The sequence below is a fragment of the Zootermopsis nevadensis genome, unplaced genomic scaffold (assembly GCF_977971745.1).
Source record: "Zootermopsis nevadensis isolate Lab colony 2312 unplaced genomic scaffold, Znev_1.0 Znev_ptg000022l, whole genome shotgun sequence".
In the NCBI taxonomy this organism is placed as follows: domain Eukaryota; kingdom Metazoa; phylum Arthropoda; class Insecta; order Blattodea; family Termopsidae; genus Zootermopsis; species Zootermopsis nevadensis.
This window is the reverse complement of record NW_028259154.1, coordinates 20,957,844-20,985,466: the sequence shown is the minus strand read 5'-3', so window position 1 is coordinate 20,985,466 and position 27,623 is coordinate 20,957,844. Positions and strand designations below refer to the sequence as shown.

General features: G+C 39.6%; 3 protein-coding genes across 6 annotated transcripts in view; 1 reads left to right on the top strand and 2 right to left on the bottom strand.

Annotated features, from left to right (window-relative positions):
- The first annotated feature begins 7,247 nt into the window (after positions 1 to 7,247).
- LOC147873046 (uncharacterized) lies at positions 7,248 to 8,718 on the top strand. The gene is made up of 2 exons (XM_087354131.1): positions 7,248 to 7,322; positions 8,248 to 8,718. The coding sequence occupies exons 1-2, from the start codon at positions 7,248 to 7,250 to the stop codon at positions 8,716 to 8,718; spliced, it is 546 nt and encodes a 181-aa protein (XP_087210257.1).
- Positions 8,719 to 10,148: 1,430 nt separating this feature from the next.
- LOC110840162 (putative ribosome production factor 1) lies at positions 10,149 to 13,974 on the bottom strand. Its single transcript, XM_022085002.2, has 6 exons — positions 13,737 to 13,974; positions 13,060 to 13,284; positions 12,256 to 12,409; positions 11,741 to 11,823; positions 11,412 to 11,593; positions 10,149 to 10,385 (listed from the first exon to the last, which is right to left on the bottom strand). The coding sequence occupies exons 1-6, from the start codon at positions 13,869 to 13,871 to the stop codon at positions 10,211 to 10,213; spliced, it is 954 nt and encodes a 317-aa protein (XP_021940694.1). The 5' UTR covers positions 13,872 to 13,974; the 3' UTR covers positions 10,149 to 10,210.
- Positions 13,975 to 14,225: 251 nt separating this feature from the next.
- The window catches only part of Gycalpha99B (guanylate cyclase 1 soluble subunit alpha 2), a 332,598-nt gene continuing 319,200 nt past the window's right edge, over positions 14,226 to 27,623 (bottom strand). For all 4 annotated transcript variants that reach the window (XM_022085005.2, XM_022085007.2, XM_022085006.2 and 1 more), the window contains 3 exons: positions 23,496 to 23,639; positions 21,088 to 21,242; positions 14,226 to 20,689 (listed from right to left, as the gene is read on the bottom strand). In XM_022085005.2, coding sequence (XP_021940697.1) covers positions 20,485 to 20,689; positions 21,088 to 21,242; positions 23,496 to 23,639 — 504 coding nt within the window. In that variant the 3' untranslated portion in view covers positions 14,226 to 20,484. The remainder of the gene's footprint in view (positions 20,690 to 21,087; positions 21,243 to 23,495; positions 23,640 to 27,623) is intronic.

The window sequence follows — 27,623 nt, the reverse complement described above, 5'->3', positions numbered from 1 at the left end:
TACCCCTTTGAGAATTTTCAAAAATTTTCGAAATTTTAAAAAAATTAAAAACGACTGCAAATGGCGTGAAACGCGAAGAAAACTAAGAATTTTCGAAATTTTCGAAAACAATTTGAATTCAGCTAAGACGGGTGAGGCACAGCCGTATACAAGCAGACAAGACTTGGGACAAGAACTTCCTAAGACTTGGGACAAGTGACTTCTCAAGACTTGGGACATGAACTTCTCAAGACTTTGGACAAGATCTTCTCAAGACTTCGGACAAGTGACTTCTCAAGACTTGGGACATGAACTTCTCAAGACTTGGGACGAGTGACTTCTCAAGACTTGGGACAAGAACTTCTCAAGACTTGGGACGAGTGACTTCTCAAGACTTGGGACAAGAACTTCTTAAGACTTGGGACAAGTGACTTCTCAAGACTTGGGACAAGAACTTCTCAAGACTTGGGACGAGTGACTTCTCAAGACTTGGGACGAGTGAATTCTCAAGAGTTGGGACAAGAACTTCTCAAGGATTGGGACAAGAACTTCTCAAGACTTGGGACAAGTGACTTCTCAAGACTTGGGACAAGAACTTCTCAAGACTTGGGACGAGTGACTTCTCAAGACTTGGGACGAGTGACTTCTTAAGACTTGGGACAAGAACTTCTCAAGACTTGGGATGAGAACTTCTCAAGACTTGGGACAAGTGACTTCTCAAGACTTGGGACAGGAACTTCTCAAGACTTGGGACAAGTGACTTCTCAAGACTTGGGACAAGTGACTTCTCAAGACTTGGGACAAGAACTTCTCAAGACTTGGGACAAGTGACTTCTCAAGACTTGGGACGAGTGACTTCTCAAGACTTGGGACAAGAAATTCTCAAGACTTGGGACAAGAACTTCTCAAGACTTGGGACGAGTGACTTCTCAAGACTTGGGACAAGAACTTCTCAAGACTTGGGACAAGAACTTCTCAAGACTTGGGACGAGTGACTTCTCAAGACTTGGGACGAGTGACTTCTCAAGACTTGGGACGAGTGACTTCTCAAGACTTGGGACAAGAACTTCTCAAGACTTGGGACGAGTGACTTCTCAAAACTTGGGACAAGAACTTCTCAAGACTTGGGACAAGGACTTCTCAAGACTTGGGACAAGTGACTTCTCAAGACTTGGGAGTCTAGTCCTGATAGGGATTGGACAGGTCAAATTTAGAAGGAAAAATTTTCAAATTTTTCGAAAAATCAAAAAACGCTGCAAACCTTCTGAAATGCGCACAAAACCAAAAATTTTCGGAAAATTCGGAAAAAAATTAAAAGTTGAAAATTTTCAAAAATTCTTAGTTTTGTGCGCTTTTTGGACGATTTGCCACGTTTTTCGATTTTGCGAAATTTTTCGAAAAAATTGAAATTTCTCAAAGGGGTACCCCTTTGAGAATTTTCAAAAATTTTCGAAATTTTAAAAAAATTAAAAACGACTGCAAATGGCGTGAAACGCGAAGAAAACTAAGAATTTTCGAAATTTTCGAAAACAATTTGAATTCAGCTAAGACGGGTGAGGCACAGCCGTATACAAGCAGACAAGACTTGGGACAAGAACTTCCTAAGACTTGGGACAAGTGACTTCTCAAGACTTGGGACATGAACTTCTCAAGACTTGGGACGAGTGACTTCTCAAGACTTGGGACGAGTGACTTCTCAAGACTTGGGACAAGAACATCTCAAGACTTGGGACAAGAACTTCTCAAGACTTGGGACAAGTGACTTCTCAAGACTTGGGACGAGTGACTTCTCAAGTCTTGGGACGACTGACTTCTCAAGACTTGGGACAAGAACTTCTCAAGACTTGGGATGAGAACTTCTCAAGATTTGGGACAAGTGACTTCTCAAAACTTGGGACAAGAACTTCTCAAGACTTGAGACTAGTGACTTCTCAAGACTTGGGACGAGTGACTTCTCAAGGCCTGGGACAAGTGAATTCTCAAGACTTGGGACAAGAACTTCTCAAGACTTGGGACAAGGACTTCTCAAGACTTGGGACAAGTGACTTCTCAAGACTTGGGAGTCTAGTCCTGATAGGGATTGGACAGGTCAAATTTAGAAGGAAAAATTTTCAAATTTTTCGAAAAATCAAAAAACGCTGCAAACCTTCTGAAATGCGCACAAAACCAAAAATTTTCGGAAAATTCGGAAAAAATTAAAAGTTGAAAATTTTCAAAAATTCTTAGTTTTGTGCGCTTTTTGGACGATTTGCCACGTTTTTCGATTTTTCGAAATTTTTCGAAAAAATTGAAATTTCTCAAAGGGGTACCCCTTTGAGAATTTTCAAAAATTTTCGAAATTTTAAAAAAATTAAAAACGACTGCAAATGGCGTGAAACGCGAAGAAAACTAAGAATTTTCGAAATTTTCGAAAACAATTTGAATTCAGCTAAGACGGGTGAGGCACAGCCATATACAAGCAGACAAGACTTGGGACAAGAACTTCCTAAGACTTGGGACAAGTGACTTCTCAAGACTTGGGACATGAACTTCTCAAGACTTTGGACAAGATCTTCTCAAGACTTCGGACAAGTGACTTCTCAAGACTTGGGACATGAACTTCTCAAGACTTGGGACAAGAACTTCTCAAGACTTGGGACAAGTGACTTCTCAAGACTTGGGACGAGTGACTTCTCAAGTCTTGGGACGACTGACTTCTCAAGACTTGGGACAAGAACTTCTCAAGACTTGGGATGAGAACTTCTCAAGATTTGGGACAAGTGACTTCTCAAAACTTGGGACAAGAACTTCTCAAGACTTGAGACTAGTGACTTCTCAAGACTTGGGACGAGTGACTTCTCAAGGCCTGGGACAAGTGAATTCTCAAGACTTGGGACAAGAACTTCTCAAGACTTGGGACAAGGACTTCTCAAGACTTGGGACAAGTGACTTCTCAAGACTTGGGAGTCTAGTCCTGATAGGGATTGGACAGGTCAAATTTAGAAGGAAAAATTTTCAAATTTTTCGAAAAATCAAAAAACGCTGCAAACCTTCTGAAATGCGCACAAAACCAAAAATTTTCGGAAAATTCGGAAAAAAATTAAAAGTTGAAAATTTTCAAAAATTCTTAGTTTTGTGCGCTTTTTGGACGATTTGCCACGTTTTTCGATTTTTCGAAATTTTTCGAAAAAATTGAAATTTCTCAAAGGGGTACCCCTTTGAGAATTTTCAAAAATTTTCGAAATTTTAAAAAAATTAAAAACGACTGCAAATGGCGTGAAACGCGAAGAAAACTAAGAGTTTTCGAAATTTTCGAAAACAATTTGAATTCAGCTAAGACGGGTGAGGCAAAGCCGTATACATGCAGACAAGACTTGGGACAAGAACTTCTCAAGACTTGGGACAAGTGACTTCTCAAGACTTGGGACATGAACTTCTCAAGACTTGGGACGAGTGACTTCTCAAGACTTGGGACGAGTGACTTCTCAAGACTTGGGACAAGAACTTCTCAAGACTTGGGACAAGAACTTCTCAAGACTTGGGACAAGTGACTTCTCAAGACTTGGGACAAGAACTTCTCACGACTTGGGACGAGTGACTTCTCAAGTCTTGGGACGACTGACTTCTCAAGACTTGGGACAAGAACTTCTCAAGACTTGGGATGAGAACTTCTCAAGATTTGGGACAAGTGACTTCTCAAAACTTGGGACAAGAACTTCTCAAGACTTGAGACTAGTGACTTCTCAAGACTTGGGACGAGTGACTTCTCAAGACCTGGGACAAGTGAATTCTCAAGACTTGGGACAAGAACTTCTCAAGACTTGGGACAAGAACTTCTCAAGACTTGGGACAAGTGACTTCTAAAGACTTGGGAGTCTAGTCCTGATAGGGATTGGACAGGTCAAATTTAGAAGGAAAATTTTTCAAATTTTTCGAAAAATCAAAAAACGCTGCAAACCTTCTGAAATGCGCACAAAACCAAAAATTTTCGGAAAATTCGGAAAAAAATTAAAAGTTGAAAATTTTCAAAAATTCTTAGTTTTGTGCGCTTTTTGGACGATTTGCCACGTTTTTCGATTTTTCGAAATTTTTCGAAAAAATTGAAATTTCTCAGAGGGGTACCCCTTTGAGAATTTTCTAAATTTTTCGAAATTTTAAAAAAATTAAAAACGACTGCAAATGGCGTGAAACGCGAAGAAAACTAAGAATTTTCGAAATTTTCGAAAAAAAATTGAATTCAGCTAAAACGGGTGAGGCACAGCCCTAAACATGCAGACAAGACTTGGGACAAGAACTTCTCAAGACTTGGGACAAGTGACTTCTCAAGACTTGGGACATGAACTTCTCAAGACTTGGGACAAGAACTTCTCAAGACTTGGGACAAGAACTTCTCAAGACTTGGGACGAGTGACTTCTCAAGACTTGGGACAAGAACTTCTCAAGACTTGGGACAAGTGACTTCTCAAGACTTGGGACGAGAACTTCTCAAGACTTGGGACGAGTGAATTCTCAAGACTTGGGACATGAACTTCTCAAGACTTGGGACAAGAACTTCTCAAAACTTGGGACAAGTGACTTCTCAAGACTTGGGACAAGAACTTCTCAAAACTTGGGACAAGAACTTCTCAATACTTGGGACAAGAACTTCTCAAAACTTGGGTCAAGTGACTTCTCAAGACTTGGGACAAGAACTTCGCAAGACTTGGGACAAGTGACTTCTCAAGACTTGGGACAAGAACTTCTCAAGACTTGGGACAAGTGACTTCTCAAGACTTAGGACAAGAACTTCTCAAGACTTGGGACAAGTGACTTCTCAAGACTTGGGACAAGAACTTCTCAAAACTTGGGACACGCACTTCTCAAGACTTGGGACACGCACTTCTGAAGACTTGGGACACGCACTTTTCAACACTTGGGATAAGTGACTTCTCAAGACTTGGCACAAGTGACTTCTCAAGACTTGGGGCAAGTGACTTCTCAAGACTTGGGACAAGTGACTTCTCAAGACTTGGGACATGATACTTCTCAAAACTTGGGACAAGTGACTTCTGAAGACTAGGGGCAAGTGACTTCTCAAGACTTGGGACATGCGACTTCTCAAGACTTGGGACTAGTGACTTCTGAAGACTTTGGACGTGTGACTTCTCAATACTTGGGACGAGTGACTTGTGAAGGCAAGGCAATTCAAGGCGAGGCAAGGCCATGTAAGGTTAGGCGTGGCGAGTCAAGTCGATGGATGGCGAATAAACTCGATGGTAGGCGAGGTAAAGATATGCAAGTCTAGACAAAGCGAGGCTAGGCGATGTAAGGCGAGGCAAGGCGATGTAAGGCGAGGCAAGGCGATGCAAGGCTAGGCAAGGCGATGCCAGGCAAAGCGAGCAAATGGAGGCAAGCCCGGTAAGGCGAGGCAATCGATGCAAGGCGAGGCAAGGGTATGCAAGTCTAGGCAAGGCGAGGCAAGGCAAAGCCAGGATAGGCAAGGCCAGGCGACGTGACGAGATGCCAAACGAGGCCAGGCGAGGGTAAGCAAGGCTTGTCGAGGGATGGCGAACCAAGGCTAACCAAGGCGAGGCAAGGCAAGGGAAGGCGAGGCAAGGCGATGCAATGCGAGGCAAGGCGATGCAATGCGAGGGAAGGCGGAGCCAGGCGAGGCAAGGTGAGGTAAGGCGAGGCAAGGATATGCAAGGACAAGGCGAGGAAAGGCTAGGCAAGGCGAGGCCAGGCAAGGCGAGGGAAGGAGAGGCAAGGCCATGCAAAGCTAGGCGAGGCGAGTCGATGCAAGGCGAGACAACGCGATTCGAAGCGAGGCAATGCGAGACAAGGCGATGCAATGCGTGGCAAGCGAGGCAAATCGAGGCAAGCCAGGCTAGGCGAGGCGAGGCCAGGCAGAGTGAGGCAAGGCCAGGCAAGGCGAGGCAAGTCGATGCGAAGCGAGGCAAGGTGAGTCGATGCGAGGCAAGGATATGCAAGGCTAGGCAAGGATATGCAAGGCTATACAAGGCGAGGCAAAGCGATGCAAGGCGAGGCCAGGCAAAGCGAGGCAAGGCGATTCAAGGCGAGGCAAGTCGTGGCAAGCGAGGAAAGGCGAGGTCAGGCAAAGCGAGGTAAGGCCATGCAAGGCGATTCAAGTCGAGGGAAGGCCGTGCAAGGATAGGCGTGGCGAGGCAAGTCGAGGCAGGGATATGCAAGGCTAGACAAGGCGAGACCAGGCTTATGCAAGGCTACGCAAGGCGTGGAAAGCGAGGCAATTCGAGGCAAGGCGAGGCCAGGCAAGTCAGTCAAGGTGAGGCAAGCCAGGAAAGGCAATGCAAGGCGAGGGAAGGCCATGCAAGGCTAGGCGAGTCGATGCAAGTATATGCAAGGCTAGACAAGGCGAGGCAAGGATATGCATGGCTAAACAAGGCGAGGTAAGTCGATGCAAGGCGAGACAAGGCGAAGCAAGGCGTGGCCAGGCAAAGCGAAGCAAGGCCAGGCAAGGCGATTCAAGGCGAGGCATGGCCATGCATGGCTAGAAAAGGCGAGACGAGGAAAAGCGAGGCAAGGATATACAAGGCTAGACAAGGCGAGGCAAGCCGATGGAAGGCGAGATAACGCGATGCGAGGAAGTCGATGCAAGGCGAGACAAAGCGATGCAAGGCTTGGCAAGCGAGGCAAGTCGATACAATTCAAAGAACGGCGAGGCCAGGCAAAGCGAGGTAAGGCCAGGCAATGCAATTAAATTCAGGCAAGGCAAGGCGAGGCCAGGCAAGGCTAGACAATGCAAGGCGAATCCAGGAGATGCCAGGCGAGGCGATGCAAGGCAATGCAAAGCAAATTCAGGCAAGGCCAGGCTAAGCAAGGCGAGGCCAGGAAAGGCCAGCTGAAGTTTGGCGTGGCAAGGCGAGGCCGGGAGACGCCAGGCGAGGCAAGGCGAAACTAGTTGAGGCAAGGTGATGCTAGGCAAGGCAAAGCGATTTAAGGCGATGCAAGGCAAAGGAAGGGGAGGCAAGGTGAGGACAAGCGAGGCAAGGAGAGGCGAGGGAAGGCGAAGCAAGGAGAGGCCAGGCTAGGCAAGGCCAGGCGACTGTAGGAGAGGCCAGGCCAGGCAAGGTAGGGCTAGGCGAGGAAAGGTGAGTCAAGGCGCGGCCAGTCGAGACCATTCGAGGCAATGCGAGGCCACTTGAGTCAATGCGAGGCTAGAACAGAAGAGGCAAGGCCAGGTAAGGCGAGCCAAGTCGAGGCAATCCGAGGCCAGGCAAAGCGAGGCATGTCAGGCAAGGCAAGGAAAGGCTAGGCGAGACAAGGAGAGCATGACGAGGGAAGGCGAGACAAAGCGAGGACACGCCAAGCGAGGCAAGGCCAGGCAATTCCAGCCAAAGCCAAAGGTCAGTCAAGGCCACGCTAGGACAGGTAAAGCTAGGCAAGGTCAGGCACATCCAGGCAACGCAAGCAAGGCAAGGAAAGGCGAGGAGAGGCGAGCCAAGGCAAGGCGAAGCGAGTCACGGCTAAGCCAGTCGAGGCCAGGTAACGCCAAGCGAGGCAAAGCAAGGTGAGGCAAGTCGAGACAAAGCGAGGGCAGGCAAGTGTGGCAAGGCCAGGCAACGTTAGCCAATTCCAGGCGTGCGAAGGCGAGGAAATTCGAGGCAAGGCGGGGCCAGGCAAAGCAAGGCAAGGCGATTTAAGTTGAGGCAAGGCGAGGCGACACTAGGGAAGGCGAAACAAGGCCAGGCAACGCGAGGCAAGGCCAGCAGAGAACGTGTCTTGCATAGTCTGTGTGAGGGAGAGTCCGGTTCTCGAAGAGACCGGATGTGGCAGGACAGAGACTAGCAGAGACGTGTTTTGGTGAGGCAGAGACTGCGTCCGGCAGAAAACGGGTAATGCAGAGACCGTGTCTTGCAGAGTCTGTGTGAGACAGAGTCCGGGTCTGGAAGAGACCGGATGTGGCTAGTCTCTGTTCTGCCACATCCGGTCTCTTCTAGACCCGGACCCTGCTGAACGCCGTCTCTGGATCACCAGAACACGCCTCTGCTAGTCTCTGTCCTGTCACATCCAGTCTCTTCGAGACCCGGTATCTGCCTCACATAGAGTCTGCATGACACGGTTTCTACCGGACGCACTCTCTACCTTACCAGAACACGTCTCTGCTGGTTTCTGTCCTCCACATCCGGTCTCTTCGAGACCCGCACTCTGCCTGATAGACTCTCCAAGACACGGTATCTGCATCACCCGTTCTCTTCCGGTCATTGTCTTTGCAGACGACACGTCAGAGACGGTAATACAAAGACCACATCGTGCCTGCGAAAGGTGTAGGGACGGTCGCAGGTGGATGAAGAAGGCCTCAACACCATCTTGGTTAGCATAGAAGCTGCACTGAACTCCAGACCAATATCGCAGGACGAGGTAAATCCTGACGTACTGACGCCTGCGCACTTTCTCGTCAGGGAACGCCTCACTATGTTTCCAACAGGGCCAGAGCCGGTAGCTAGAAGGGATTTAGCGAAGGAATTCAGACGACAACAAAGGGCTATGAGAGACTTCTGGAGAAGATGGAAGAGGGAATACCTAACTCAGTTGAGGAGTTTCCATGATGTCCGCCAGCTGCAGAGAGGTTTGTCGAGCCTCAGACTAGGGGACGTCGTACCTCAGGAGGATACGCGCCCACGTCACATGTGGAAGAAGGCGCGTATAGAAGAACTTCCAGAAGGAAGGGATGGAAGGATCCGAACTGTCATTCTTCGGACGCCAGAGGGGTCTACGATCTCCCGTCCAAAAAATGTTTGAGAATTTTCAACTTCAAAATTTTTTCAAGAATTTCGAAAATTTTTGTTTTTGTGCACTTTTTAGACAATTTCCAGCATTTTGTGATTTTTCGAAAATTTTGGAAGATTTGAAATTTTTTTCAACATTCTCTCTGTCCCTGACACACTCTGAAGGACGCGGTCTCTACTGGACTGTCTCTGCACAATACGGTCTGAGTATTACCGTCTCTGATGTGTCTTCAAAAACCTAGACGGGAAGAGACAGTGATTCAGAGACTGCATCCGGCAAAGAGCGGACGATGTAGAGACCGTGTCTTGTATAGTCTGAGAGAGGCAGAGTCCCGGTCTAAATGAGACTGGATGTAGCATGAAATAGACTATCAGAGACATGTTCTTGTGAGGCAGAGACTGTGTCCGGCTGATGCAGAGACCGTGTCTTGCAGAGTCTGTGTGTGGCAGAGTCCGATTCTAGCAGAGACCAAGTTTGGATGTACAGACACTAGCTGAAGTGTTCTGTTGATGATTGGATGGGAAAAAGTATGAAAATTGTTCAAAATTTTCAAAAAACGAAAAAATGCTGGAAATTGTCTAATGAGTGCACAAAACCAATTTTTTTTTATAAATTTTTGAAGTTGAAAATTTAAAAAAAAAATTGTGCACCATTTGGACAATTTTCAGCATTTTTAGATTTTTTTAAAATTGTGGAAAATTTGTATTTTTTTTCAAAATTCTCCGCACCCGTTACTACTACAATCGGTGTCTGCCGCACATGGTCTCTGACACACAGGCCCTCTGAAGGACGCAGTCTCTACTGGACTTGGTCTGCAAAGACCTAGACTGTACGAGACCAGGTGACTGAGAGACCGTGTTTTGCATAGTCTGTCAGGCAGAGTACGGGTCTAGAAGAGACTGTATGTGGCAGGACAGAGACAGGCTTCACACAGTAGTTAACATTTTTGATGTTGCTATGTTGCACTGTATAATGCATTCCGTAGCAAAGAAGCAACAAAAATACATGAGAACAAATATGACCCATACTAGGATTTACTGTACACAAAGTCATATATGTGAGACGTGACGGAATGCAACTGACTCGGGGAGCAAATTCAATTCTTCTAGATGACTGTATCATTCATGACTGTTACCACTAATAACAAATGAATTGACAAATGTTCATTAGATTTGGTACAAGCATCATACAGCACACATTTGTACTTTCTATGACCTCATCACACAAAATGCATGAAATTAACAAATAATGGGGATGTGATATCCATTCAGTAACAAGTAATTGGATTTTAATGGAATTTAGTATTGGAAGCCACAGTAAATGTTGCATATGGCTGAGGGCAAAGTCAACCAGTCCTAGTCAAATGGTGACTGCTGCCATCTTTCTTTCAATTAAAAAACAATACTATGCCTGACATCCTTCAGATATCATGCCATCATGGCTATATTAACACTGAAACTTTATTAAATTAACAGTGATAGTGCACAAGATAAAAATTTGGAAATCACAAATAAAATCTGCGTCTGCTTGTCTCCAGATCGTGACGTTTGTCAGTAATGATCCACTCATAATCACCAGTTTTTGAATCAAACGTTCCATGTTGCAGTGATCTCAACTTCAGTGTGAACCGTGGCCCTAACTCTCGCAGTTTTGCTTTTCCATTAGAGGTGAATTCATACCTAGAAAAAAATATCAAAATTATGTATTTGACACTACATACAAAAATTGCAAAAAAATTATATGTGGAATAAACATAAATGCATCATTGAATAGATCCATCCCACATACGCTAATTTGAGAAAACAAATATTTTTTCATGCTTATTACAAATAGAATTTCTAGTCAGAAATATAACACCGTTGCCAAATATCCCACAGCAGTTTTAATCATGTCCTTATTAAATCATTTTGTTTCTCTAATTGGCTGATAACATCGCTTGATGAGAAATGGTAATCTGATATAACTGTAAGCCACAAATTTCAGGCTAAGAAGTTCGCTTAGCAGTCTATTTTACCCACTTGATATTCAGATGCGGGGAGAAAGTTATGAAGTGTCCAAAAAATAAGTACAATACCATTTCATATTTACAGTAGAGTGAGCAGCGTAGGGAAATGTGATTAACATCCTCTCTACAAAAATTATATTTTCGATAATTTATTACGTGGGTACGATTTTGAAGATATATTCATAGTGAATACTAGTAAGAATTATGAAAATATTGAAAACAGGTGTGAAGACATCACCTTGTCGTGGTGGTGGAGCTTAAGTACCCCAAGTGACCCCAAGAGCTATGTTGGCGGTAGCATAGCTACTGGTAGGGCCTCCCTAGCCAGATTGGTCGAGGGGGAGAGGTCAGACTAAGACAGGTACCCTGGTTCTCCAGGTTGGGGGTTGGTTGCAAGGCTAACAACCTTGCACCATAAAAAGGAAGATGTTTCGAAACTTCAGTCAAAGCCTCGGACACAATGGACCTAACAAAGGACCGAATAAAGAGGAGAATTGAGGAAGCTGTGGACCAAACACGGACCGGTGAGCCATAGAAGAAGAAGGTGTGAAGACATTAAAAATAAATAGTGTTGGAAATTTACTACACTTTGCTCTTTTGCTCTGAACAAAAGTAATATAGAATATGGAGCAAATGATGCATTGGGGGGGGCGGGGAAACAACAACAACAATAAACAAACAGTTTTCACAACAGACAAACCTGTGGTGTCTGAAGAAGATGTAGTCTCTCTGATTATGGAATGTTACGGCACGACGGCCCTTGAATTCTGGTTCATAATGGAAAAGTGCCGCTAGCATCCGGGACACCGTGTTACCTAGGTGGGTATTGAAATTGTTGAGGATCACTTCTGGACGATGCTCTGAGATTTCCTTGTAATTTCGCTAATAAACACAAGACTCATATTAGCCAACGATACTGATATTCATTTGGCAGAATGTACAGCTATAAGGCATAGTGGCATTTCAACATATACTTTGTAAGAAAGATACATTTCTTTGAACAGATACAAAGCAACTGTGTTTACATACCTTCAACTCAGGCGTCAGTTTTACATTACTCAGACGAAAATGAGCTGTAGGCCCTTCTGGTAAATGAATAACTAACAAACCATCTATACAAACGTTAAGGAATTATCACTTATATGGAAATAACACGATCAAATAAAACAAAATTAAAAGTTAAAAGAAAGCAGCTGATAAATATAAATAAAAACACACAATCAGTTATCACTTATGAAAAAAGAAGAACCAAGCAAAAATATTGATTTTAGGATTATTTCATAGACATGTTTTCCAAAAACAAACATTTTGTCGATGAACAGCTTGGAACTTTCTATACTATTTCCTGTAGTTCTTACATATATTGCTTCATAATATTACAATAAATAAAGGACCTCAGAATAAAACTCTCCAGAACACAAATCACACTAAAATATAAAAAGGATAATTAAATTTTTATACTGTTTCAGGCAAAAACCATCTGACAAGTAAGGTTAGGAATGCATGGACTTTTCTTCATTTTCAATGTAAGATTTAAAGGATACTTGGCTGGCACCTGTCCTCATTGATGACAATAATATCAGTAAAACCTTTACCAATAGCACTCTGCACCATTTTCTTGACACCTGATCTACTCCGGTAAAGAGAGACAGAGTTTGGGATGATACGAGTAAGCTCGCGTCCAAATATGCGACATTTCTGAAAATTACGGAAATATTATAGATCGTTGTAATCCCTACGTTACTTCCAGCTGTAATACAGTGGCAAATGTAAAGTTTATTAGTTCTGTGGAATTACTGTTCTTAATCTTACTGTGACCATCTCTGGATGTTTACATAGATCAAAAACATACACAAAATGGAGCACATTTTATAACTGATATTATGAAATGTCAAATTTTCACAAGAGTATCCACATTTTGCACCAAGATTCTGCAACTTTGTTTACAATAACCATTGGTTGTGCTGCCGGGCTGTTTTGGCAGTTTCACTAAACACACATTCACCTTGATGATTATAAACAATAACAGCTAATACAATGATTACAAATAGCAATATGGGAAGCTCATAGGTAGAGCTTGAAACCTATTTCCAATCTGCTGAATGCATTTATTCTGATGAGTACTCACTGACATATTCTCCAGAAATCAGGATGACTGCTAATGGTGAATAGGAATGGACATAAAAGGAAACAATCAAAACTTTCTTTAACGCACTACCTGAACATCTGCCCAGAGCAGAAGTAAAAGTTAAAAAAACATATCAGATTTCTGGGTCAAGACCTTTAAAAGAAAATAATTAACATAATAGTGACAGTAACAAGAAAACAACAAAAACAAGAACATTTACCTGGTGTGGGTTATCAGAAAATGTAATAAGAACTTTGGGCTCATATGTCTTCTGGAAGTAGCTGCTTAACTCATCTCTGTCCAGTTCCAAGTTCAGTTCCAATTGATCTTCCTCATCCATATATACTAACATTGTGTGATCCTTCTCTCGCATACTGTCAATAGTTTTTGGAACATTCTTTTGTGTTCCTGAATCATTTTTCTTTTTCCGTTCTTCCTTTTTTAGCTGTTTAAACAAAATATAATAACACATGTACACTTATGAAATTTCACAAACATATTTACAAAAACCTCCATTTGTCCCTATCCTGAAGAACTTCAATCCAATGCACACTTTTAAACATAAATTTGAAGGTTATTCTTCCATTTACAATAGCGTTCTACATTATCATAATGACAAATGAATTAGTTTTTCAACAAACTGGTTTTGTCCATGACAACCAAAGACGAACACAAGTGTGTGGGTCCTGTATGTAGTCAGGCTTTGTCCCCTCATATAAGGAAACATGAAATAGTCTCAGAGAAGTATTATGCAACAGAACTACAACCGATACTATAATTAAGGCTAAAATAATCGCTTACAAACTGAAAAAGAAATACTTTAATTCTACTACAATGAGCCTGGACCTCCGCAGGAACATGAGAATCTGTAGGTTATGTTACTTTTATCACACATACCTTACTCTTCAGGCGTTTGTCTTTTAGAACCTGTGCTCGACGGAGAGTTTTGTTTCTTATTTGGTTAGCAGACTTCAAATCAACTAAATTTATTTCCTTTTCATTGTGAATTAACTCTGCCTCTAAGGAATCCATGTCTATTTAGCAATATTACTTTTCAGCTTCCAACGCTACGATATACAAAGATATCGATGACACAGATGTGAACTTCGTCTCTTTCCGTCGAAACCTATTTCGCCTGAACTGCCATCTATGAACAAGCATGAATAGCGGTTGGTGCACACGACTGCCAACGGCAAATTTTGCATAAAGTAAAAACACTAATCTCAACAAAACAGGGAATAAAATTATAACAAAAATACAGTAAATATTCTGCCCTTTTTACAGAAATTAATCTTGACGCATCATGCATCATTTTTCCTAATCAATACCTTTTTTATATTATTTTAACATGTACTTAATAATTGTGGCATAAATAATATTATAAACCACAGGTTAGCAATTTTTTATTTGAGTTGAAAATGTCATTTTATAAATTTCTGTGTATACATAGTACACAAAATTCAAAATAAATCAAAATTACACAGAACACATTATAGTTTAATAACTTTCATAAACAGATGTTATATTCTTATTCAAATGATGCATTTTGTCCAGTTATTTTACACATGGTCAGTTTTCACATACTGAAACACCACATTTTAAAAATATAATTTACAATAACCAATAGCATGTGAAGGACTTTGTACACAAAGTTAAACAATGTCACAAGCTCTTAAAAAAAACTTTTGGTCACCAAAGAATAGCAATTAGTGGTAGCATTATTCAAGAACAGGGAATGCAGCCCTTCCCATACCATCAAAAGTTACTTTTCACTACAGGACTGATCATGCATTATACATTTTTAACTAAATACCGTATGTACTTCCTTCAACATGTAACTCTATTATAATGGTATACTATTCTGTCCACTGAGTACTAAATTACATATCATGACATTAACTCAACATCCAGATTAAAGATAATTTCTCCATATTTTCCAAAACTCCTTTACCAATTTTCATTCTCAACACAATACATAAATCAAGCATGATTCATGCACTTTGACATGACTAGATGCTAGTTTGGCTAGAATGATAAAGCAGTATTCAGGATTGACATTTACAGAATATTAAAACTATTTTATTTTAATAGTACCAATGCGTGAAGATAAATTACCAATAATAAAGAGAAGATCATCATCATGCTTATGTCCCACCACAAATCATAAATAAATCAAATTTCAAATGAAAAGCTTCAGTAGCCTCTAGGAAATTTCTAAAGCAAGTTACTGTATAATATGTTTGTGTTATGTTGTGAAGTACAGCAAAGTGGCAAGCATGAACTAACACACAGCCTTGCAAAACCTTCAGTAACTTAGATGCATAACTACAAAAAAGCATAAGAAAACATATTTTAATGTTAAAGTGTAAAAATAAATGTAATGAACAATGCCACAAATAATATTTTACTCTGATATGTTCCAACAGATATTAGTAAAAAAATTTTAACTTATTTGGAAAGCTGCTATGACTATGTATCTTTACTCTAATTTACAAAAGAAATAAGTTTTACTATGAAATACATAAATACAATAATACTTAAGTGTTTTGACAATTGAAATTAAAGAGTTTCACTTATATTTATTTTACAGTAAATACAATATTTTAAAAGTGGTGTTTTCTTATTGACTAAATATGCAAATAAAAGCTACCATTTGTTTCAGTTGACAGTGCATATAAAATCTTGTATCCTTCTGCATGGTGATTGTACCAAGTGCCAGATGACTTCCACAATTATTGCAGAACTTCTTTTGTTGCTATAATCCAAATCTCACAAGTAAACAGGTTGTGAATTTCAAAGAATTAATTGTAAATCTTGAAACCTCAATTTAATATAGAACACATGAAGAAATTAAATGCACAAAGTTAATTGATTTCATATAAATATATACTCCTTTTACACAGAATTTGATAAATTTCAGTGGTTATGTATGCTGAAGTTGCTGATGATACATAAATATTAATTTTCCACTGTATATCACAAGTTTGAGGACTGAAACTACTTATTTCAGTAAACTCTTTTTATTTGTTTCAATCAATAAATTCTGCTATTCTTTTCTACACTATTAAGTATTGCATTTCTAAAACAATTTAAGAAAAATTAAGTAGGCCAATCACATTTAAATAAAAATCTAACTGATACTTTGGGATTTACTCTGTCACTGTATGACTTGAATCTACCTGTGTGCAATACAAATAAAAGATGCTTAGTACATTTTTGCTTTTATTTACTTAAACTGAATATAATTTGCAAAACTATAGTCAAATTCTTAAGTATTTAAAAGTGAAATAAAATTAAAGCAGTTGATTCAAAACAAAATGACAAAATTAAAAACCTTCCATTCAGAGTCACAGAAGGTAGAAAATTCACGAACTTTATGAACTACAAGCAATTCATATTTAAAAATGTGAAACATATATTTTCAGGAGCAAAAAAGGTGATCATAATCACCTCCAAACTCAGTAACTTAATCAGCACACTTTCGATCACTTGGTTTATAACTTCCTTTTTGTGTCCTGCTCTAGAATTCTGATATAGCCAGTTACTGCTAACTGAACTGTAATAACTAAATAAATCACTATTACATAACTATAATAAGGAGTTTAAATGCTAATCATAAAACAAAGAATGCTGGAGTTTGTATAAAAAATATAACAATAATATTAAGACTCACCATCATCAAGTTCAAGAACTTCCACAGACCATGAACATACTTGAATGTGCTCAACACACTTTGATTACTGGCAATACTTGTTCTTCATTTATACATAAGGTCACAGCCATCATTCTTTCCTTGATGTACATTTATTGGGAGAACCAGGTATAAAATATTAATCAGTTTTAAGTTATATAACCTCTGCCTAAATATTTTGTGATCAAGACAATATAAATGCATATTTGAGTGAATGAGATACATACACTATGAGGTTATGGTTCTCATTGAAGTGAAAATGTTTATGTTGGTCTTCTGGGCCTGTAAGCAGATACCAATATTTTGGAGAAACATACTCTTAATTGGCTGGTATGGAGGGTCTCATATATCCATTACAATGGGCTTTCTTGCATGACTATGTTTCCCTTTGAGGAGTTTATATGGTAGGCTCAAAATGCAATTATACTGATGTATATGGAGCGCCATTGTAACTGGCTGTTTTATATTCTAGGTTAAAAGAATCTGCAGTTTGAGAATGATTTATTGAGAGTCCTTGCCCGTCTTTTCTGACACAGAAAAATTTCGCTAACTCAGTTTGTTGTCAAAATATTTTTTCAGTTGAAAAACAAAGACAAGGCCAAAAATACAATAATAAATATATCTTACAACCACACAGCCAAAGATCAGTTTTGTGCTAAGTATTAAAAAAATGAAGCAACTTATTCTTTGATTGTTTCACCATTTGGTTGTTGTTGAGAAAATGGGTTGATCCACCTATTTCAATGATTTTCTTCTTCAAAGAAAAATTCCTACAAGGAAATTAATTTTTGAAAAAGTTCTCTACATACATAGTACAGACGACTTTATTCGAGAATTTTCGTTTCTATTCAAGTCAATGCACGTGTACAGGAAAGTTTACGCAATTAAAAGCTCCATAAATGTTACACAGTGTGCTACGTCAAAAGCCAGCATTCAAGAAAGTATCATGATAACATTTTAGTTTTGGCTAACATATGCCTTGGAAGGTCATACAGGCTCTCCGTCCTGCAAGTCTACACTATATTATGTCTGTTCTCAACGAGCCTGTGCAAACAACAGGTACACATTTAAGCTAGGCTATGTTAGGCCAGAATGGGTGGCTATAAGCAACTCCCTGGCTGGAACTGCTATGATGACTTTATCTGATCATTACTCTGTGTTTCAGTTTATGGAGTACCATTGAACCACTTTTTATTTAGCCTAACATGGACACATTGCCCCTGAGGGCAATTGTCTTGATATAAAGAAACCTACTATAAGAGCTGCTCACTATGTGAATGGTACCATTCTCGTCCCACTACAGCACAGTATGCAATTTATTTATTTATTTATTCTTTCTATGGCTATCTGGTCCGTATTCGGTACATGGCCTCCTCAATTCTCCTCTTCCATTCGGTCCTATCCTCCGCTACCTTCTTCTGTTAGGTCTGTCTGTCCGAGGCTTTGATTGAGGTTTCGAAACATCTTCCTTTTTACAGGAGTGCCAATATATTGTTTATAACACTATAGCCCACTGTCTGAGATATTTATGAGTGCGATGTTTACTATAATACAGGTTGCCTCTTGAGTTATTAGCACGGTAACAATATGATTTTCATACTGCTCACAGTATGAGATATTTAGGTGTGTTACATTATCGGCACAATGTAGCCTACTGTAGGATATTTCAGGAGTGAAATATGCTGGTTGTAGTATAGCTTAGTATATGAGGTGCAGGGTAACAGTGTCATCATAATATAGCTCGCTAGACAAACTTGCATAAAGTAAGACTTTGACTATGTTTTGAACTTTCAGTAAAAATCTGGTAATAATATCGATCACTATTTGATGTATTATACAAGCAAGATTTCTGGATATAACAGCCCACAACTGAAGCTGTTACAGTGGGTAAGATTTTGGTCATTACATAGCCCATGGTACTACTACGGTACCATTCTGATTATGATATAGCTCAATACATAACCTATAAGGGAGTGTAACATTCTGTTCATAACATTAATACATATTCAAGCTATCAGGCAGGCAACTTTCTAACCCACAAGTTGTGCTCTTATAGATTTTACCATACCAGCCATAACACAGTTCACTATAAGCCATTAAAGTAGATACAATTGTGGTCTATATATAGGCTGAAAAGCTATTACACAGAGTATCACTCTGATCATAATATAGACCACTATATGAGCCATTTTGGAGGATATTATGCTTGTCATATAACAGCCCTATATAAGGGCTACAATTATTATAATATGAAATTTTATTTTGGTTTGTCTTGAAATTTGCACAATAAAAGAAGGTAGAGATCTTAAGCCAAAATACAAAGAAGATCAAGAGCAGACAGAAACTACAATACATGATTTTAATGCATGGTCGTTCTTCTACAGCAGTGATCCCCAACGCGGCGCCCGCAAAAGCCTTTTTTGAGTGCCATGCGTTGTTACGGAAAGAAGTTATACTGAACAATGAAGGCTGTTCAACCATGAACATTATAAAATCAAAGCACAGACCTCTACTTACTGATGCCCATCTTGATGATTGTTTGCGAGCAGCAACTTCATCCTACTCCCAAATTTGAAAAACTGGCTGATGAAATGCAGCGCCAAACATCGCACTAACTTCCCACTTGAGTAATAATAATTGTACTTATAGAAGTACCTATTTTTGATTGCACAGCTTCTTATATCATTAAACGTCGTGTTGTTTTGGGTATTATTTGGTGTCCATATCTTATTTGTCCACAGAAAAGAAAAGTTGGCTTTGTTAATTGGTTGGTGCCCGCCACGATCTCATAAACTCTCAAATGTGCCCGTAAGCACAAAAAGGTTGGGGACCACTGGTCTACAGTCACTGATCTTATATGATGTGACGTGCACTGTGTCTTTCAACTCCACACCGGGTCAGCTAGTAATAATTCTGATGTTGGTTAATGTCATAATGACCCTTTAAAGGTTAATAAATTTACGAATATTGTTTTTTTTCCTTCTGTTTTGTACTCTGGAGAATAAGAATGGGTTTAGGCGTCTGAAGTTTAAATGGACACAGAATTAGTTAATACCGCATATGAGCAGAATATTTAACCTTTTGATTTTTGAGTATGTTTGTCACATATCACCCATGTATACTGAGTTTCACAAGGTCAAATCACAATCACTACATTATGAAAATTACCATAAAGATAAAGCCTTATCACAATGTCTGTACACTCAGGTTCTGCATGTATATTGAGACCACTATTTTGCTGTTATGATGTAGACAGAGGTGATAAGTAGGATGCACATTCTCATAAACATCATTTTCTTGACTGGTATCTGGTTTAATTGTACATACGGTTTTAGGTTATGTGTATTGAAAATATTCTACACAGATTCTATGATTGTAGTTTGCTACAGACACTATGGATCATAGAAATTCAAAGAAAGAATGCATCCATAGCTTGAGTGGGATTTGAACCCAAGGGCCCTGCGACCAAGCGGCACAAGACCCACGCCTCAGACCGTGCGGCCACTGCAGACCCCCCTTTTTTATTCTTTATTAGCAACAAATCTGTGGCATGGGAAATATTAATTTGAAAGATTATCTAACTTGGACATAAGAATAAGATCAACAGAAAAGTTAAAATTGTCTTTCACGAAAAGGGAGGGCCATATCTGAACTGTGACAAAACAATAAAGGAATTTAGGTCATAAATATGAAAGCCATAAAGTCATGACATCATACTGTAAAGACAATCATCAGTATCATACAGATTCAGACCATACTTCTTCCAAAATGAGACTGCAGTTTGAGTCCAAGAAACAAAAATACAACCAAATTTAATTTGCAAAAAAGTTTCAGTTACGCAATACCAGTCAAGAGTAAATGTTTAGATTTGCAGATGAATATTGATTTGTCTCAATAAAACACCCTGAAAAAAAGCAAGGATTAAATGGCTGTAGGGCCTCTGGATGAGCACGTTTAAGATTGTTGAGTGGAGAATATGCCGAGATCCTTTACTCCTGCTTCCACGTGTTCAGAGAGGGATGAACATTCCGCGGGGAGATCTGGGTGCCGATATCCCAGCAGGAAGTGACACGTGCCTGGAATGTGGGCGGGGAATCCCACAGGTAGACAGTCACTTGGGCGTGGAGCAAAGGAGAAACCAGGAGTCTGCTGCAAACACCTGGACAAAGAAATCAGTATGTTTACACAGTTCAATTTTAAAGGCATAAAATGGATAGTCAGTCCACTATGATATTTTTGTAACCAGTTACAAAATACGTAACATGTAACGGCGTATAGTAAAATAAAAATTTCATCAAAGGGAATCCCAGTTAAAAAGCTGCGTAGAATCAAATAAATTATGAGTGATTCTGACGTGTGAATTGTGAGGAATTGGAAGGAATCAATACACTGTCTGAATGAACCGAGTGAAACAAGGGTAAGACTCTACCCTTAAGGTTTTCTGACCAAAATATTTTGAACATAAAATCGCAATGAACACGGTTTGAAATTACATCGCTCATAGGTTTAGGGCACTTTTCTACTTCCTTACCATGAAAGGTAAGATGTGGTACTTACTGGTATGTGGTCGGACTGACATTTGTCTTGAGTGGCTCGCTACCCGATTCGAACTTGTTTGCTATAGTGACGTTGTGCCCAAACAGACAGTACCGTGGCATCTTCTTACCAACTACTCCTGCCAATACTGTCCCCGTGTGTAGACCGATGCGCATCTGTCAACAAAGGACACATTCAGTGCGTTTTCATTTCCTTCCTAGAATGCACTCAGGCAGAAGATTAGGGGATATTTCCCCTCAAATCGTCCAACCTGTGACACAGTTATGCTGACAGAGAACTCACTGTATAATAGCGCAGTTTGTAATAACGTTAAGAATTTTTCACAGGTGTGGGGAGGGAAATTCCGAAGAATACATTGGTCTAATACTGGGATATTGGGAACGACCCGTTCTTCAAGTGCCTGAGCACTGCGGGTCCCAACTTTTCGTTGGCTTGATCTATAGACATTCGGTAGGACTCCTTGGACGAGGGATCGGCCCGTCGCAGGTCCTCTACCTGTACACAGGACAGCACGACACAGAAAAACGCGGACAAACATTCATAGCTTGAGTGGGATTCGAACCCACGGTCCCAGCGGCACAAGACCGCGCGGCCACTGCGACCCCATTGGTCTAATAACATTTCCAAAATAGATTATCAAAATCTATGGGCTTAAAATCCCAGTTCAGCTTCATTTCACAGATTCAAGTTTTAATTAAATTGTTCCAAACATGTTCTGTGGAGGCTCCAAATATCACATTTCATATCAACGCCTTTCATAATTTTGGAGATTAAATATGCGGACGGAAGTAAGCATTTTTTGCAATCTATGTAAGAGAGCAAAGTGAAGATATTTTAACCAAGTGACCCACGTTCGTAAACAATTTCTAAAACTGATATGCTTTGTTCACGATGTAAAAACGCATGCCACTCTTTGCTGCCAGTAGAAGTGCTCTTATGCGCCGATCACGCGATGTTTTTTAAAATCAGAAGTACGGTCAGAATATCAGTAAGATAATAAGCCTAAATATAATCCCGTGACATCCAATCATCACGATTTCTTCACCTCTCGTCATACATCTTGATATTTATGTGCTTCAAAAGCCTTTCTTACATCTTTAATTCCGTCTGTAATCACCAGAGTTGCTCTTTCATTTGACATAAAAAATCGTTTGTCTCATGTGAATCTTTTGTTTATCTCTAGCTTAAAAAATACAGAATCCATTCCCGTGTACAAGAATGTTTTGTTGTAACATTACGGAATACAATACTGATTTCAGAAAGTGTCTACTGAGTTCAGTAGATGCGACATCCTGGAGAAAATGTATGAAATCACGTACAATTAAATTAATGTAGAAACTGAATGAAAAGTTGGACCAAAATAAAAGATAATAGCACAGTACAAACAAAAACGTTGAAAATGGCAATAATTTGTACAATAAAAGTGAACTAAACATAGTAAAGGCAAATAATGAAACGGACTGCGCCAAGATAAACAAAAGAAGGAAACAATATAGTAGAAAGACGTTTTGGAAACTGTAAAATTCCTCCTTTAGAAACTCTTTCAAATTAACTTTCTTTTGTCATGGGTTATCCCTGAGTATTCTGCCATTAACGCATATTTGGTGCATGGAGGAAAGGATCATCTTGGCTAGGTTACGTTAGTTAGTCCAAATATGTTGTTAAATAATTATACGACGTATAATTAATAAAAGTAAATACATAACTACAACAAAAACAGAATGTCAATGTCTAGCTAAAACAATATTTTCTCTCGGACTTAATTTTTAATAAAGCATTCAAGAGTCATTACTTCTAAAGCCCAAAAGGAGAGTGGGTTTAGGACGTTAATAGAGGCAGTAACATTTGGTGGCGGCAGAGTTATTATCCGGATATGTTGGAAATTAATTCTCACATGATTATCATCCAAGATTACACTGCACACAGTCGTCGTGAAATATTAAAATCTCAGACAGGTATCTGTCAGAAAATGCGCCAAATATTTAATTCATACGGTGACATAATATTTGAAGTTATAGAAATTTCATTACACATTTATACAGCGGTTTCCGAAAGGTACCTATGGGTAAATTTACTACACAGTTTTTCCTGTTACAGATATATTACATATCATATTAGTATTATCACTGTAAATTGAATTTAACTAGATTGCTATATTATAGGAAGCTATGCATTGTTCTGAGAATTTTATTAAAATGGACCTTAGAGAATAATTAACTGGGAAAAATAATGAAAAAGATAGTTATAGATTATGCATGTTCTTGGAGGGCCCGAAAAAAGTCACAAACAAGTTAGGAAGCGAACACGTACCATAAAAATTGTGGCTCTGTTATTGATTCCGGAAGATTTTTAGAACAACGTGTGGTATGTGTTCCATAAACTGGGCTTTCCCTCGTACACGAACTCACCTTGATGGGTTTCCCGTCGTGTGTCCGATGCCTCGAACAAGTTTCAATCATCTTGAGCGCCATCCACGCGCTCTGTTGAGCGTGTGTTGAACTCTGTTTGTGCAGGCCACAAGCAACACAATATGCGTCTCCTATCGTCTCCACCTGCCACAATACAAAAACAGCCACTCAGACTTATGCTGCGAGGGTAGAATATTTTATTTTGTTACAAACAAAAATGAGGCCAGGAGGAGAATAAACTTGTGAAATATTTATTAATCAATTCAAAAATTATTTAATTTCGAAACTCTAAATATTTATCGACTATGGTCGTCTGGATTGTAATTCCGCATTATCCTTTAGGTGACTACCGACGTTTCGGAAAAGCTTATTTCCCCCGTCTCCTCCGTGAAGAATGTGTGGGTATCTAAATGTTCTGTATTGAAGAAGTACAACATTTCTGAGGTTTGGAAAGCTAGCGCCTTCAAGATGGACAGTGTACTTAATCAACAGATCTATGAAGAACGCTAATTATTGTCACTGGATACTAAGAAGATCAGGGCTATCTTACATACTGTCCCACATCATCTAGTTCAAAACATAAGCGACGAAAATTATAATTTCCGTCGCTCCATGGTCGAACTAATACGCCGTGCTTCATCGGCAACTTCTCCGACTTACTTGTAACGCGGGAGCAGATCATTCAGGCGTTACAGCTTCCACCTTCTTCCATCAGGCCATATTTAGGATTGTTTTGCATGCTCAAATATAAAATTGATAATGCTTATATAGAAGTCCACCTGGACGTAAACACCACAGATACAGATTGCTTGTGGATTATACTACAACTAATAGTAACCTAGTACTTAAATTTTCTTATATATTAACATATACATTTCCTAAGTCTGGATAAGAGCCAGTATTTGTCATCACACCAATTTATTACACGGCTCTTAAAAAAGCATGATACGGCAACTTAATGAAAGTTACATATTTTATGGAATCCTATCACAATAGAGATTTTAAGGATATTAATTGATAGCGTCAACGTTTTCCCTGTACCAAGAGTTCGCATAGACACAATTTGATATTACCGATGAAATAAATATAAACAATTTCTTATTACTTAAATACGCTATATCAACTACAGAGGTTACATCACGTCGAATAAGAACTGTTGGAAAGTGTCTAAGAATCGGGAAGTAGGAGGCTGTGACCATACCGTCATACGCCTTGAGAGACTGAAAAAACCCACAGAACCTAATTTAAGAAAACCTTGAAATACAAACCAAGAAATTTACTGTTATAGAGGTCCTATAGCGGTTTGTATATGGTTACGGGTGGCATGGGGAGAATACTAGAAGATTACCAAAAGACAGCCGTGAAAATAACGTGCAGCTGTCGAAGAATACTCTCGAGGGACGGGCAATAAATGCGCCTCTCCTGGACGCTTATGCGAACTATAAACGCACATAAAATGTTCGCTGCCATTTTATGTATGCGTACAGTTCTTTACAGTAAAGCATTTTGCTGGCCTAGATGTATGTTCATGTCTCGTCACTAAAACGTAGGACATGATCGTAAAAAATGTAAAAAAGTATTATGATACATGCTTCGAAGATTTATGGATTTCAAATGTTTGGAAATTTTTCGGACAGATGAAAATTACATTTACGACGAAATTTAGAGCGGGTAAAATTCTGGGAAAGTTTGCTGTTTCCTCAGCACACTGTTCACAGGCACGCTCGATCAGTGTTTGAGAACAAACTGCCGTCAGGAGCATTGTTTCCAATTCAATCATTTATAATAGTCTTGGCTTTCGATGCTAAATAACTTGTCCAGCTGATAAAGTGTTATTAAGTAACCCAAGACTATTTCTCACTCAAGTTTCTGTTATTTTCAAGACCCTCTGTTTGAAATTATTGAGTTTTCATCTAATTTAGAAGTATATATCAGAAAAAATTCTTACGGAAATTAACTTAAGGCTGAGGTTCAAAATTAAACTTTCCTTTTTGTCATTCACTCCTATTTCTTGTTGCTTATTTTCTCTTTCAGCACGATGTATGTTATCTTAAGAATATTACTTTCTAGCATCTTGTATACATGCTGTCTCCATATCAACGCGTAATTTGTTCGATTAGTCAGTAAAGTAACTGGGTACTGTCTGTATGGCCGTGTTCGATACCTGAGACACACAGAAACTTTTGTGTTTGGCGCAACTGAGTCCAAAATCTCTTCGACTGCCCACTCAGCTTCATATCAATTCATACCGATTAATGCATTCCTAGACATAAAGCAGCCGGAGCGTGAAGGTGATCACTCATTTTCGTGTTGTGTCGAGTTCCAAAATGCGCTGAGTTATATTTCCACATTCCCCATTAACAGTTATGGAATAATTCTTAGGCAGTGGCGAAACTTGTGTTTGTAATTTGGTCTTTACTTTAAAATATATTCAGTCTTATTTCAAAGAATTTCGTTAAGTCAGAAGTGTACCAGCTAAAATTGTAGTAATATTGCTCCTTCCTAATTTCAGCGTTTGCACTACAATCTTTCAGATTTATCTCAAGAATGAGTCCTTTTTATCGCTTATTTATTTTCAGAAAACATCTCAATATCTACTACGGAGTAATATACATGCGTTTTACAGATGTTTACACCTACCCAAAAACCGAATACATTTCTAAAGGCCGTCCCTCTCTGACCATTTTGAAAGGTGAATCATTTCAGATGTGGTATCACCTTTTAGACGAGGCATCAGAATTCACATTCTCACCCCAGTCTCGTGGCGCAAGCTCCCGCGTTTTCCCAGTTAAAAATGTAGCATTTCGCAAAACACAGCACGCAGCATCCTCTCATGGGACAGACGTGGAGACGCGCAGTGGACTAAGAATGTACGTATGTATATTCCATGAGCATTCAGAGTCATCTTTCAATAAAAGAGGCTGGCGAAATATTAGTATTATCAAGAGGCATTCTGTATCACATTACGAAACTTTGTTCACATCTCAAAGAGAACAGACCAGTTTCTTGCTATGAAGTTCTCTCTCCCTCGCGAAGTGAAAATTATAGGTTAGGTTGGGTTGAGTTAGGTTAGGTTAGCGGATGCCGGTTACAATTTTTGAGGCTCTTCTCTATTTCTTTCGATCCCCCAAGCACATTATAGAATTATTTTTATTATAATATTATTTTATTTAGTGTTCTGTCTGACGACAGGTCCATATGAACAGGATCCTTCCATCCTTTTCTCGGACTGGGACCTGTTCATATACGTTCTTGGCAGATGATCCAGAAGTGGTTTGCCATTGCCTTCTTCTGTGTGTGAATGGAGTAATTGTTGGGATGCCACGGAGAAACCGGGGAAGCCCCCGGAGGAAAACTCCGTGTTGCCTAGACCACGGCCTTGCCCAACACAAGTTATAAATTCGGGCACCGCCGGGAATCGAACCCGAGACCCCAGGATTACAAGGCCAGCGTACATTGTAAGACGTATGCGAAAAAGTATTAAATAAAGTAAGAAATAAATGAAAGCAAAAATAATGATAAAAAGTTTAAATTAACATGCGTCAGTGTGTGTGTGATTCGGCGTGTTTATTTCTCATTAATAACATACGAAACAAGTGATGGTTTTTATGAGCGTTGTGCGATTTGTGTCATATACTTCTTTGTTATTAAAAATATATCAACATGGTAGCAGAGTGCAGTTCCGTTGTGACAGCAATGTCAGACTTCCTTTTGATTTAGGAGTCTAAGATTTTATGAGGCGGTGGGCATTAAAATACCCCTGTACGTTTTTAAAAGTACTTTGTGTGTGTCTGTGGAAAGGTGGTAGAACGGCCGGATCGTGAGGCAAACAGCTCACCTCAGTTTAGTGTCTATCTTTGTTGTTGATCATTAATTAAACGCAAGAAACACTTTAGAGTGTAGGTTTAAAATTTACTTGGAAAATATTTTTATACTGACTTTCTTTGAATTTCTGTGCTAGTCAAATTAGGCCTACATGAGTTCTAAACATTGAAGATATTTTATTTCTTCATAAAGTTTTACGATACGAATTTTAGAACCACTGTTACTTATTATGATGAAGTTATTGAATATAAGAAAGTTCAAAAGCTTTTAACTTCTGTTAATGTTGATAGTTCTTATTCAGAC

What these genes read in the sequence shown, in the direction of transcription:
- LOC147873046 (XM_087354131.1), top strand. Translation starts at nt 7,248, where the DNA reads ATGACGAGGGAAGGCGAGACAAAGCGAGGACACGCCAAGCGAGGCAAG. An exon ending in AATTCCAGCCAAAGCCAAAG is followed by an intron (nt 7,323 to 8,247) that starts GTCAGTCAAGGC and finishes CGAAAGGTGTAG; the next exon opens with GGACGGTCGCAGGTGGATGA.
- LOC110840162 (XM_022085002.2), bottom strand. Translation starts at nt 13,871, where the DNA reads ATGGATTCCTTAGAGGCAGAGTTAATTCACAATGAAAAGGAAATAAAT. An exon ending in ACAAACGCCTGAAGAGTAAG is followed by an intron (nt 13,285 to 13,736) that starts GTATGTGTGATA and finishes TTGTTTAAACAG; the next exon opens with CTAAAAAAGGAAGAACGGAA. An exon ending in ATCTTCTTCAGACACCACAG is followed by an intron (nt 10,386 to 11,411) that starts GTTTGTCTGTTG and finishes ATTTTTTTCTAG; the next exon opens with GTATGAATTCACCTCTAATG.